Here is a 13,585-nt window from a genome sequence, read left to right as displayed (position 1 = left end):
CAATGATCTCAAATGATTATCAGACCAAAACGCTGGTTAAAGGGGTTAAGCTTGTACTCCATAGCATTGCACTCTGTAGGCGCGACTTTTCCAAGGAGGTAGTTAATATTACACGACATGCCATATGCCATATGCCATATGCCATGAATTCGTTGTGAAGCACGAATTAGTGAAGCGGCAAAGAGAAGATCTTCAGAGAGAAGCTTCGAAAAAGATCCAAGCCTTCCTCGTCCCTTCAACATGTTTACAAGAATACGAGATAGTTGTAGATATGTACACGCAATGTTGAACTACAAGAATGAAGATTGGATAATCGAAAACGAGCCGCAGCATAGGGATGGGTAATGATGATGCATATAGATTTACAATTGAAATCGATAAACTTTTCGAGATGAGGCGCAGTCGACATACCTAATTAATATTATATCCGAACGAGTTTTTTCTCGATTCTTCACAAGTAAAAATTCATAACTAAAAACAATAACGGGCTTATTAATATTTTCATAATAATTTATAATGTTTTTGAGGATCTATTTCTACATTTATATCGTGTAGTCTTTAGAACTGTAAAACTTTTAAAATGATTTAAATTATTTAAATTCTTAAATTTACTCAAATGTTATAAATCACTTAAAGCACTTAGATTATTCAAATCGTTTAAAGCATTTAAATGTTCAAAACTATTTGAACCCTCTAAATCTTTTGATTTTTTCAATCTTTTAAACTATCCTAAGTTTTTTAAATTATTTGAACATTTCGAATCTTAAAAATCATTTGAATTATTTAAATTTTTAAATTATTCAATCCTTTTAGATCATTAGAATCATTGAAATCTTTTAAATTATTCAAATCTTTTTAATTGTTTAAATTATTTTAATCATTCAAGACTTCTGAATCATTCGAATCATTCGAATCATTCGAATCATTCAAATCTTTCAAATTGTTAACACTATTTAAATCTTTAAAATCATTTCAACTTTTGAAATTATTGAAATCTCCAAGTCATTCAAAATCATTAAAAGCTAATCATTAATTATATTCATCTAGTTATGAGTGATGTTTTATGATATGTATGTTAGAATGTTTTCTATGTAGGTATTCACAATTATATCATTTGTATACCTGCAGTTAACTGATTCAATATCATTTCATTGGTTCAAATTTCTTTATTCCACTTCATTTCGCCTTACCTGCGCTCAAGAATCGGTAAAGAATGCTTTCAGGGTTCTGAATAACCCAAAAATAATTGAAGGGATTTGAAAATAGCGGAGACCAAGACAACAAACTAAATCATAGGGAATCCATTCCATCCCTCCTATTTTTTTATTGACTTCAAGAATCTGAAACAGGGTTGCTTTTTTATTACCCTTTCTGAGCCTTTCTTCATATCTTCACCACTTCACCACTTCATATTTTGAGAGGAGAAGATTCATCCATCATTCTTTTCTTCTTTGACTTCTTCTTCTTATCCTCTCTTCAATACCAAGGTGCCACCACTGGTACTTTATATTTTTGACTGATTGTTTTATTTCTGAATCAAAATAAAGAATTCTGAGTTGAACTACATTCACTCTTTTACTTAGGTTGCCAAGGAGAGGGTCGATTCGATCTATCTGACCGTCCGTTCCTGAAGCCCACGGATTGACACCGCCATACGAGAATATACCTCTGAATCTTGGACATAACCAACATTCCTCTTTCGATCTTTTTCTCGTTCATCAAGTATTGATAAAATCTCAAAGATTTTGTCAGTATTAATATCACACTTACCATTTGCATAATCTCGATCACCTAATAAAGGGTTCTTGATTATTTTCCACAACCATGGCGTACTCTGGAAACGGAGGCTATGATGAGCATAAGCTCCAAGACCTTCCACCTGGAGGGGGTAATGTAAGTCTTGGAACTTCTTTTATCTCGCAGATTGTGGGAAAGCTTTCTCTAACCATAATTCTTGCAGTACCATCATCCTCAAGATGAAGAGGAAGGTGCTTTACCTCTACTCGATTCTGGAGGACACAGCGGCCCATTCAACAGCCCTTACGACTCTCACTCTCAAGGAGGTCTTCGAGCGAATACTCCTCCAGTTAGACCTGTTTCTGCCTATAGTCTTACAGAAACGTATGCGAACGATCCACAACCATACAGCAGCGATTACAATTCATCCCACACATACAATGAGCAGTTAGAAGATAACCCATACCCGCGAACCGAAACTCCTTTGTCACGAGCTGAGACTACCTCCACAGAGGCATGGAGGCAACGACAAGCCCCTCAAACTGGAGGTCTCAAACGTTATGCTACAAGAAAGGTCAAGCTTGTACAGGGAAGCGTCTTGAGTGTTGATCATCCAGTACCCAGTGCTATCAAAAACGCCATTCAGCAAAAATACAGGAATGATTTGGAAGGTGGCAGCGAGGAATTCACACATATGCGTTACACCGCTGCAACTTGCGATCCCGATGAATTTACGTTGAAAAATGGTTACAATCTACGACCTGCCATGTACAATCGTCATACTGAGTTGCTCATCGCCGTTACCTATTACAACGAAGACAAGCAGTTGACTGCACGTACTCTTCACGGTGTTATGCAAAATATCCGCGATATTGTCAACCTCAAGAAATCTGATTTCTGGAATGTTGGTGGACCAGCATGGCAAAAGATTGTTGTCTGCCTAGTTTTCGATGGTATCGACCCTTGCGACAAAGATACACTTGATGTCCTTGCTACAATTGGTATCTATCAAGATGGTGTCATGAAGAAAGATGTCGATGGAAAGGAGACTGTTGCTCATGTTTTTGAATATACAACACAACTTTCGGTCACTGCCAGTCAACAACTTATCCGCCCGACCGAGGGTGACGCCAACTGCCTTCCTCCGGTGCAAATGATGTTTTGCTTGAAAGCAAAGAATACAAAGAAGATTAACTCCCATAGATGGCTGTTCAATGCGTTCGGTCGTCTCCTTAACCCGGAAGTCTGTATCCTTTTAGATGCCGGTACTAAGCCCGGTCCCAAATCCCTGTTGGCTTTGTGGGAAGGTTTCTACAACGACAAAGATCTTGGAGGTGCTTGCGGAGAGATTCACGCAATGTTAGGCAAGGTCTGTATCCGTACTCCTTCATTAAAGCTTAATACAGTCAGAAGTGCTAACATAAACACAGGGAGGCAAAAAGCTTCTCAACCCGCTTGTTGCAGGCCAAAACTTCGAATATAAGATCAGTAATATTCTTGACAAACCTCTAGAGAGTTCTTTCGGATACGTCAGTGTGTTGCCGGGAGCTTTCTCTGCATACCGATTCCGAGCTATTATGGGACGACCTCTTGAACAATACTTCCACGGAGATCACACTTTGTCCAAGATTCTTGGAAAGAAGGGTATTGAGGGAATGAACATTTTCAAGAAGAACATGTTCTTGGCTGAGGACAGAATTCTCTGTTTCGAGCTTGTAGCCAAGGCTGGTAGCAAGTGGCATTTGACTTATATCAAGGCAGCTAAAGGAGAAACTGATGTACCTGAAGGAGCTGCTGAATTCATTGGTCAGCGTAGAAGATGGCTTAACGGTTCCTTTGCAGCAGGAATGTATTCCATCATGCATTTCGGCAGAATGTAAGTTCATACGTGACGGCGTAGTCTGAGTGTCGATAGCTAACGTCTTTCATAGGTACAAGAGTGGTCATAATCTTGTCCGCATGTTCTTCTTGCATATTCAATTCTTATACAACGTCTTCTCCAACGTTCTTAGTTGGTTCATGTTATCTTCTTTCTGGCTCACAACTACTGTTATTATGGATCTTGTCGGTACCCCTACCGCCGCTTCGGACACTACTGCTCTTCACCATGGCTGGCCTTTCGGTGATACTGCTACCCCCATCATCAACACGATTCTGAAATATCTCTACTTGGGATTCCTACTCGTTCAGTTCATTCTGGCTCTTGGTAATCGACCTAAAGGATCTAAGGTTACTTATATCGTATCCTTTATCGTCTTTGGTGTTATCAATCTCTATGTCCTTGTCCTATCCATGTATCTGGTTGTTCGTGCTTTCTCATCAGGAGATAGTCTCGATACTAGTAACGCGAAAGATTTCTTTGAGAGTTTCTTCGGAAGTAGCTCGAGTTCCGGAGCTGGTATCATTATTCTCGCTTTAGCTGCTACATTTGGATTGTACTTCGTTGCATCCTTCATGTATATGGATCCATGGCACATGTTTCATTCTTTCGGGCCATACCTGTTGCTCATGTCATCTTACATCAACATTCTCATGGTGTACGCTTTCAGTAATTGGCACGACGTTTCCTGGGGTACCAAGGGATCTGATAAGGCAGAAGCTCTTCCATCAGCTAAAACTACGAAGGTTGATGGTAAAGCAGCAGTTATTGAAGAAATTGACAGACCGCAAGAGGATATTGACAGTCAGTTTGAGGCAACTGTTAAGCGTGCTCTTAAGCCATTCGTTCCTGAAGTTGAAGATGAGAGCAAGACCTTGGAGGATTCTTACAAATCTTTCAGAACCAAGCTTTTGATCTCTTGGGTATTCTCAAACGCATTGTTGGCTGTTGCTATCACGAGTGACAGTGTTGATGGATTTGGTTTCGGAGTGAGTTATTCTATGCCCACAATAGTTTGAATTTTCCAGCTAACATTATGTTCAGAATACTGCATCAATAAGAACTGCCAAGTTCTTCGAAGTCCTGCTTTACTCAACGGCTTTCTTGGCGCTTGTTAGATTCCTCGGATGTTCTTACTTCTTGTTCAAGTCTGGTATCATGTGCTGCTTCATGAGACGTTAGACAAGACTTACACCATACATACTCTAGAAACAAATATCGGTACTCGTACCACTAAAAGGTCACGAGTAATAAATGTTTCGTTTTCAAAAAATTGGGGGGGTGGAGAGGAGGATGGACCCTTTATACGGAGCGTGAGCACCTATCATTGGAAAGGAATCAGCGCGTGAATCTACAGCAAGCAACCATTTTTGCATTTTTGCTTGCACATATGGGAGCTTTGAGATTTTTTTCTTCTTCCTAGGCGGTCTCTCTATATTGCATGTTTGAGTAGGCGTTTCCGTTTAATACTATTGAATACCCTTATGAATGAACAACCATTCGTATCTATTGAGTCAGATGTTACCTCATCAAAAATTCAATGTGCACTGTAGCAAACTATATGAGAAATTTGATTCAGAACTTATGTGTGGCACAAATTGGGTTGGCCACTCGCGTGATGCCTTTGATAAGAAATCGAACCCCGCCAGCCCGCCAGTCCGCCAGTCCGCCAGCCCGCCTCGTATCTTTCGGCAAGGCGTCAGCAACCAAAAATCCCTACTGTAGCTGCCGTATTATTGTATATTTGACAAGGCGCAACATTCTATAATTTTGATACAACAGACTGGAGCAGCTGTTCACTTTCTCCAAGTTCCTATACTTTCATAACTGGGTACAAAACGACCCTCTCGCTTACTCTTCTCTCATTGTTAAACGTCATTTCTCAAACATTATTTCAATACCTACAATATAATTCTCAACTTCCCAACTCCAAAATTGCACTCTCAACACTCCAGTTAAGAGTCATCAACAATCAAGATGTTGAAGATATGGTCTATGGTATGTGCGCATCAGAACTGGGATTCCGGCAACGATGTGTAACGCGTTCGGAATACTGATATTGTACGCAGAAACAAAAACAGCAGCAAGAGGCAAATGCCGATGCTGCTGCGGGCATTAAGAAGAAGAAGGTTACGGCCGCACAACTTAGATTGCAGAAAGGTAAGAGGAACAGATTCCCGGCCCTTGAGCGTATACGGAAGGGCACAGAATGAGATTGTACTGGGCATGCATGTATGAGGACTAACATCGCGCGCTGCCAGATATTGCTGAAATGTCGCTGCCCTCTACTATGCGTACCGATTTTCCCGACGAAGACGATATTCTCAATTTCTTTCTATATATCGAACCAGATGAAGGCATGTACAAGGGTGGAATCTTCAAATTCAAATTCGCTGTTCCGGAAACGTTCCCACACGAACCGCCCAAGGTCAACTGTGAACAGAAGATCTATCACCCAAATATCGATGTTGAGGGAAAGATTTGTTTGAATATTCTGAGGGAGGACTGGAAACCAGTGTTGAACTTGCAAGCGATTGTTATAGGATTGCAGGTATGATTTGAGAAGCGGTTTCCTTGGATATATATGATGTCCCTGGTCTGCGAAACTACTTTATACTGACGACTGGATGAACAGTTCCTTTTCCTCGAACCAAACGCCTCGGATCCACTTAATAAGGAAGCTGCAGAGGATTTGAGATCAAACCGAGAGGGATTCAAGCGGAACGTGAGATCTGCTATGGGAGGTGGATCTGTAAAGAATGATTCATTCGATAGAGTATTGAAGGTTTGAAGGGAGAAGGCATGTGGATTAAACATTTACTATGCTTTCAATATGCATTATGCAACAATACAAACGATGTCAAGATAGGGTTATACGATCTGGACCAGTACTACATTTCCAGCACCACGCACCAATGTGTAAGGTCACAACATGAGGACGGGGACATAATGGGCGTTTTTTTCTATTTGGAGATCGAGAACCTTTCATGTAGCCTTTTTGGCTGCTGATCTTATATCAGACTGTGTGTTGTGGCTGTAGAAAGGATACATTGTGTTTGGGCCCAAGAGTAAGGGGGAAGTAGTCAATGGGGTCAAAACAATGAATGAATACATACAAACAGATATCTTTCCAACTTCAAGCAAAGGGGAGTAAAACCTGCAGAGCAATGACTACCGGAGGACTACCGGAGCGTCATTTCGTGAGCACATCTGATTCTGATGTCAACCCCTAGAGTATAGGAGCGAGTATTACGATTTCTCCGATATATGGAGGCATAGCGAAGGAGTCATATTTGTAAATGGAAACATTCAACTTGGTAACTTCATCTATCTATCTCCACTACTGTTGTAAATTCATATATCGGGGTATACTAGGCAAGTCGGAGCACGCGAGGCCAGTTTCTTGTAGTCAATCATTTGTAAACTAATACAAGCTATTTCACGGCTTGGACCGTGGCCGGAACAATACCGGAGGGGTGGGTGAGGCTGTGATGTGGCCGAATTTCCACTATAGCCTTCCTTTCCTTTCGGATAGATAGATGATCTAGATTGTCGGATTTTGTATATATAATTTCGAAACGTAACTACCTATCTAGGTACGATTGATGAGGACGAGAGTGGCTACATGTGTGTATAGGCATAGGTAGCTATTGAGGTAGAGGAAAGTCGAACAATATAATAATATTTACACATATTTACACATATTTAAAGTTTTGGTAAAGTTTAATAATTTACCAAATTGAGTTCGGTTTTAAGATGCATGTACACGCAAACTATTTTCACTTTCCACAAGCCAAAATCAACAATTTCATTGGATGATATTCACATTGAAATACAACCCGCACTGTTGGCTTGCCAAGACTTTCCCACCCACAGAAAGTGCGATACTGGAGAATACCCCTGTCAAAGGTACCTCCGGAACCGGGCAGGAAAATTTCCTAGCTACTGTTGCCCACAACAAAAAGACGAAGAGTCACATCTACAACTTTTTGATTTAAACCTCAAAATACCCTTTTGTTACTCTTCCTTTTTCTTTGAACTCCACTCACTTCTTCCTTCAAAATGGCTGCCCGTACATTTTCCAGAGTCGCTAGACCAGTTGCACGTCAATTGACTGCACCAGCACGCAGAACCTTTGTCTCTGCTATCAATGCCTCAGCCAGACCTTCTGCTGCTCGTGCTGTTGTTGGAGCTTCCCAACAAGTCAGAGGTGTAAAGACCATTGACTTTGCTGGCACAAAGGAGAAGGTTTACGGTATGCATTCAGGCTTCAATTTGGATGTTGATGGAAACTGACAACTTTAATAGAGAGAGCCGACTGGCCAGTTGAGAGACTCCAGGCATGATTCACAATTTATAACCTTTAACATTGACTTTTGCTAATATCTATCTTCCAGGAATACTTCAAGAATGACACAATGGCCATTATTGGTTACGGTTCCCAAGGACATGCTCAATCTTTGAACATGCGTGATAACGGTCTTAACGTCGTAGTCGGTGTACGAAAGAACGGTCAATCATGGAAGGATGCTCAACAAGATGGTTGGGTTCCAGGAAAGAACCTCTTCGAGGTTGATGAGGCTATCTCCAAGGGTACCATCATCATGAACTTGCTTTCTGATGCTGCTCAAAGTGAAACTTGGCCAGCACTTAAGCCCCAGATCACCAAGGGAAAGGTATGGACATAGATTCAAGTTTCCCAAGTTCAAAACTGACTTTTGCAGACTCTTTACTTCTCCCACGGTTTCTCCCCAGTCTTCAAGGACCAAACCAAGGTCGATGTCCCAACTGACGTTGATGTCATCCTCGTTGCACCAAAGGGATCTGGACGTACCGTCCGAACTCTCTTCCGTGAGGGTCGTGGTATCAACTCTTCCATCGCCGTTTTCCAAGATGTTACCGGTAAGGCACAAGAGAAGGCCATCGCTCTCGGTGTCGGTGTTGGATCTGGATACCTTTACGAGACCACCTTCGAGAAGGAAGTTTACTCTGACTTGTACGGTGAGCGTGGTTGCTTGATGGGTGGTATCCACGGTATGTTCCTCGCACAATACGAGGTTCTCCGTGAGCAAGGTCACAGCCCAAGTGAAGCTTTCAACGAGACTGTTGAGGAGGCTACTCAATCTTTGTACCCATTGATCGGTGCCAACGGCATGGACTGGATGTACGAGGCTTGCTCTACCACTGCTCGTCGTGGTGCTATCGATTGGTCCGGAAAGTTCAAGGATGCTTTGAAGCCAGTCTTCAACGACTTGTATGACTCCGTCAAGACCGGAAAGGAGACTCAAAGATCCCTTGAGTTCAACTCCCAAAAGGATTACCGTGAGAAGTATGAGGCTGAGATGAAGGAGATCCGTGACTTGGAGATCTGGAGAGCAGGAAAGGCTGTTCGGTAAGTTTCAATCGTCCATCACTACATGTTCTACAACCACTAACATTTCTATTAGTTCCCTCCGTCCTGAAAACAACTAAATGGATAGTTAATGGGGCCGTGGGGCTGGAGTTGCATATTTGAAATTGGGCCAATTGTATCATACTCTCATGACTTTCCGTTTTTTTAATCAACGGTATCTGGAATTAAAAGTTTAAGCCATTGAATTCAAAAAAATTATATTTCCAATTGTTTTTATAATTGACCATACTTGTGCACTTGTTCATACTTCCCTGTTCAGCCGAGATCGGCATGGAACTCACCAAACCAGGGTCTCATTTTTATATGAATCATCCGGGCAATGCCCCGCCCCCACCATATTAATTATGCTATATGGTTAGCAGCTGCACCCTTCCTTGACATTGCAATTTAATTCCAATTCATGTTAACACATTTACAAGTGTATTCAATTTAGAGCAGAACTCACAATGGCAGATCCCAACACTCGTCTCCCGCTTAATCGCCAATCGGTTCTGGATGCTCACGAACTTATTAAATCGCATATTCATTATACCCCAGTTCTGACAAATAGGACAATTGACGAAATAGCGAGTACACCACAGACTGCGGAGGCCTTGAAAGGGACAGAGTGGGAAGGAAAGGAACCTGCGAGACCGAAAATTAGACTATGGTTTAAATGTGAGAATCTACAGAGGGTGGGCGCATTCAAAGTTAGAGGGGCTTTTCATGCACTGAAGAGGTTAGAGGAGGCAGAAGGAGGAGTTGAAGCTGGGCATGGAGAAGGAGGTTGGAGACAGAAGGGTGTGGTTACACATAGCAGTGGTTTGTTCACTGATTTTTTTTTTCAACTTTTTCTCAGCTTGTGAATTGTTCTCTTACTATTATTCTCATCTCTGACTTTCTTCTAATCTGCCAACGATTTCTGGAGGCTAAAGATGCTAACATGACACCAATGACAGGAAACCACGCACAAGCCCTCGCACTCGCAGCCCGTGAACTCGGCATCCCAGCCCACATCGTCATGCCCACCATCTCGACACCCTCAAAAATAGCCGCGACCAAAGGTTACGGCGCAAATGTTAGATTCAGCGGGTCAACATCAGTAGAGCGAGAAGCAATGGTTGAAGAGGTTATGAAGGAAACAGGCGCAAAACTTGTGCCGCCATACGATCATCCGGATATTATTGCTGGGCAAGGAACCATGGGTCTGGAATTGGCAGAACAGGTTAGGCAATTACAAAGTGAAAGAGGCACAGGCAATCAAGGTGGCCAGGAGACAAAAGGATTAGATGCGATTATTACTCCTTGTGGAGGCGGGGGTATGTTATCAGGCGTTGCGCTTTCGTGCGAAGGAAGAGGAATCCGAGTATTTGGCGCGGAACCCGAGTTTCAGGGCGCGGATGATGGACGGCGCGGTTTCGAACAGGGGAAGAGAATTGAAAGTGTGAAGAGTCTCACGATTGCGGATGGGTTGCGCACGCCGGTGGGGAAGATTCCGTGGAGTGTTATTTTTGAGAGGAGATTGGTGGAGGGTATGTTTAGTGTGACGGAGGAGCAGATTAAGAAGGCGATGAGGTTGGTGGTTGAGAGGATGAAGGTTGTGGTGGAACCGAGTGCGTGTGTGGGGCTTGCGACGGTGTTGTTTCATGAGGGGTTTAGGGGGGTGGTGGAGAGGGAAGCGGGGGAGAGGGGGTGGGATGTGGGAGTGGTTTTTAGTGGGGGAATGTGGGGGTTGAGGCTTTGGGGGGTTTGTTTGGGGATGGGGGTAATGGGGAGGAAGGGGAGAGGGCACAGGGGAAGGTGAGGAGGGATGGGGTGAGGGTTGCGGAAAATGTGGCGGGTTAGATGGGGTGGTATGAGATGGATGTAAATCAACACGATATGAAATATGCACGGTGAAGAAATTTCCTGGGAGTGAAACCTACCATTGTACAGATTCCCTATAATATCTTAGATATGTAGTGTGATGTCCAGTTGGGACTTGAGTAGGTAGTATAGATAGCCAATAAGGATTCAAGATAATTAATAAGAATAAACGATACTTCAAAAGAATACATGGAAGAACAGAATTAAAAAATGATATCAAAGATGTATTTCATGTTTTTATGGAGAGAGAGATAGAGAGAGAGATAGGGTGTGGAGAATGATGGGTATATATACGTAGATGGTCAGATACTTAGATAGTGAGTAAATGGCTATATATAGTTTGCTTGAGTATCTAGTAAGGTTCTCTGGTGCGAGGTTTGTGAGATGGCGGAGACTTAGTGGTGAGTGTGCAGTGAGATGTGAGATGTGAGTGGTGAGTTTGGGTGCTGAGTGGTAAGTTTGAGTGGTAAGTATATGTTGAGTGAGTGTGCGGTGAGTTTCGACTTGCGAGGGATTGTCGTGTAATGTTAAAGGAAATGACCTGTATGTGTATGAAGTTGAAGATGGAAATGGAAGATACTAGGAAGTATCTTATTGATAGTAAATATATATTATTTTGAGATGACAACACAGATTCATAGAATAAATATTAAAAAAAATAAAGTAGCTACTAGCCACTATGTATAAATCCCAATAAATTCAATATCAAAGCAACTATCTAGGTGCATAAAAGTATACACAAAGCGGCAATATATCCAGATCACTACTCCAGACCACTCACTACCTGAAACTCCCAAGATCGAGCTCAATAAATCCCTCTCCCAAGTATCCCAAAACTAGTAAACCAACAATATAACCCTATAGAAATCTACAACAACACTAACCCTTCAAGAAACTTCAACCTCCCATGCTACGATCAGAAGACATCATAGAAAGTTTACCGTGCCATCATCGCGATATGTCCGTAGCTTTCTTATTCGTGTCAGCCGTCTTTTATTACCGTGGTACCTATCACGATAGGGAGGGGACCTGGGAATTATTTTTTGAGATGGCAATGGTTTATCTGGTTTCGGTTCTGGTTTCGGTTCTGGTTCTGGTTCTGGTTCTGGTTCTGGTTCCGGCTCTGATTCATCTTCTTTCCCCTCATATTCCCACTCAGAACCACTAGATATCTCACTCAATGGGCTATCCTCGCGACGCTTCCTATGTTTTTCTATAGCCGTCTCCACATACTTCATCCCTCCTCCCAGCGAATCTATCACTCCATATATTCCCGGTAAGAAACGCCACACATCTTGATCTATCGGTTCGCCTATATCCCCTATTACACTCAAATCATCCGGCGTCCAATACCACTCCACATCTTGCAGCCAGCTATGCACCAGTCTGTCTATACTCAAATCCCTGAGATCTGCGTCGCGAGTGCGTTCAAAGATTGGGCCTTGCTTTTGGCTAAGGTGTGTCCTGGCGTACCGACGGATAGTTCGCCTCATTCTATGTTGTTCAATTAACCTCGGCCACATACGTGATTTATGGAAACACTAACCTGTTATAATATGGTCCCGCCTCGAAGTATGGCGATGTTACCCAGCCTACGAATCATCAATCAATTTATGCAGTTTCTCAAACATTGGTAATGGTGAGTGAAGATTTTGATCCCTTCAAACTCTGATACTGCGTAGAAGACTCAATCACTACGAAATGCATTTCGGGGTGGAAAGCTTCCAGTGTTGCGTTACGCTCTAGGTCATTGATGATAAACTAAAAACCCCCAACAAATTTATTGTTCTAAGCAGGTTCAATGTAGAGGGTTCAAAAATGAAAATCCAGCCTTGCAGGACTACATTATGAACAATCCAGTACACGGTCTCGAGTGTAGAATAATGTAAAGGCTTTTTACTTACTATCCATCCAAAGCGGTGACATAACAGCCAGGTCCGGCATGGCAGCGCTAAAGCAAGCTGCCACAACATCTTTGTATAGGCGACAAGAACAGAGAAATGTTCGTCGTGTGAGTATTTTGTATGCTTGGGGGTGTTCTAATACTGTATGGCCGAGTGAAGTGATGAATAATTTTTCGAGATCGGTGAAACCCGGATCCTGAAAGTACACTTTACTTGGTGGAATATCGAATCTTTGCCCTGCAAGATATTATTTATGTGTTTCCCGAGAGGGGTTGAGAGGGCGGATGAATTAGAAATCCAAAAACAAAATACTTACTCAAAATATCAATCCAACATTCAAAGCCAACTATTTGAGAAAGATTGTAAATATCTGTGCCTCTTTCCTCATCTCGCGAACCGTAATTTTCATCATACTTGTAAGATCCATTTGGCTCACCCTGGATCGATCCAACACCCATAGATAACGCTGAATCCACTACTAACTTCAGGGGAAATATCGTTTTTTCCACCCATTCTTTTTGAAAAGCGTGAAATTTTGATGCTTTCCACCCGTGAGTCATTTCCGCATGTATAGCTAACATGCCTGCAAGCTTTTCAGCTTCAGTCTTTTCACTAGGATGGGCCATCTCGGACACTAATTGGAAAGATTGAATTTCGAATGTTTTCTTCAATGCCAAATTATTTTCTCTGTGTGATCTGGAACATATACAAGGAGATAGCACAAAAGGAAACGAGCGTATACTAAAATCAAGGATCGGATAGAACAGCCAAATTCCAGATCAATAAAAGAAATCACATGAAGTGGAA

The 13,585-nt window shown here is 42.2% G+C and overlaps 5 protein-coding genes across 5 annotated transcripts; 4 read left to right on the top strand and 1 right to left on the bottom strand.

Moving 5' to 3' along the window:
- Positions 1-1,824: 1,824 nt before the first annotated feature.
- Positions 1,825-5,126, top strand: Bfra_010748 (putative chitin synthase g protein; the record flags this gene model as incomplete). The annotated part of the gene is made up of 5 exons (XM_037341083.1): positions 1,825-1,893; positions 1,961-3,106; positions 3,168-3,613; positions 3,669-4,605; positions 4,661-5,126. The coding sequence occupies 5 exons, from the start codon at positions 1,825-1,827 to the stop codon at positions 4,796-4,798; spliced, it is 2,736 nt and encodes a 911-aa protein (XP_037188502.1). The 3' UTR covers positions 4,799-5,126.
- A 467-nt stretch (positions 5,127-5,593) lies between these two features.
- Bfra_010747 (putative nedd8-conjugating enzyme ubc12 protein) lies at positions 5,594-6,407 on the top strand (the record flags this gene model as incomplete). The annotated part of the gene is made up of 4 exons (XM_037341082.1): positions 5,594-5,614; positions 5,686-5,776; positions 5,878-6,167; positions 6,252-6,407. 4 exons carry the CDS (start codon positions 5,594-5,596, stop codon positions 6,405-6,407), a joined length of 558 nt encoding a protein of 185 aa, XP_037188501.1.
- A 1,271-nt stretch (positions 6,408-7,678) lies between these two features.
- On the top strand, positions 7,679-9,205 carry Bfra_010746 (putative ketol-acid reductoisomerase protein; the record flags this gene model as incomplete). The annotated part of the gene is made up of 5 exons (XM_037341081.1): positions 7,679-7,871; positions 7,925-7,956; positions 8,014-8,292; positions 8,341-9,008; positions 9,064-9,205. The coding sequence occupies 5 exons, from the start codon at positions 7,679-7,681 to the stop codon at positions 9,086-9,088; spliced, it is 1,197 nt and encodes a 398-aa protein (XP_037188500.1). The 3' UTR covers positions 9,089-9,205.
- A 270-nt stretch (positions 9,206-9,475) lies between these two features.
- Bfra_010745 (putative pyridoxal-phosphate dependent enzyme protein) lies at positions 9,476-10,812 on the top strand (the record flags this gene model as incomplete). Its single annotated transcript, XM_037341080.1, has 2 exons — positions 9,476-9,830; positions 9,968-10,812. 2 exons carry the CDS (start codon positions 9,476-9,478, stop codon positions 10,810-10,812), a joined length of 1,200 nt encoding a protein of 399 aa, XP_037188499.1.
- A 988-nt stretch (positions 10,813-11,800) lies between these two features.
- Positions 11,801-13,404, bottom strand: Bfra_010744 (uncharacterized protein; the record flags this gene model as incomplete). Its single annotated transcript, XM_037341079.1, has 4 exons — positions 11,801-12,368; positions 12,421-12,466; positions 12,779-13,015; positions 13,095-13,404. The coding sequence occupies 4 exons, from the start codon at positions 13,402-13,404 to the stop codon at positions 11,801-11,803; spliced, it is 1,161 nt and encodes a 386-aa protein (XP_037188498.1).
- Positions 13,405-13,585: the final 181 nt, after the last annotated feature.

This window comes from Botrytis fragariae, assembly GCF_013461495.1.
Source record: "Botrytis fragariae strain BVB16 chromosome Unknown tig00000223, whole genome shotgun sequence".
Taxonomy (NCBI): Eukaryota; Fungi; Ascomycota; class Leotiomycetes; order Helotiales; family Sclerotiniaceae; genus Botrytis; species Botrytis fragariae.
This window is presented reverse-complemented; position numbering and strand designations above follow the sequence as displayed.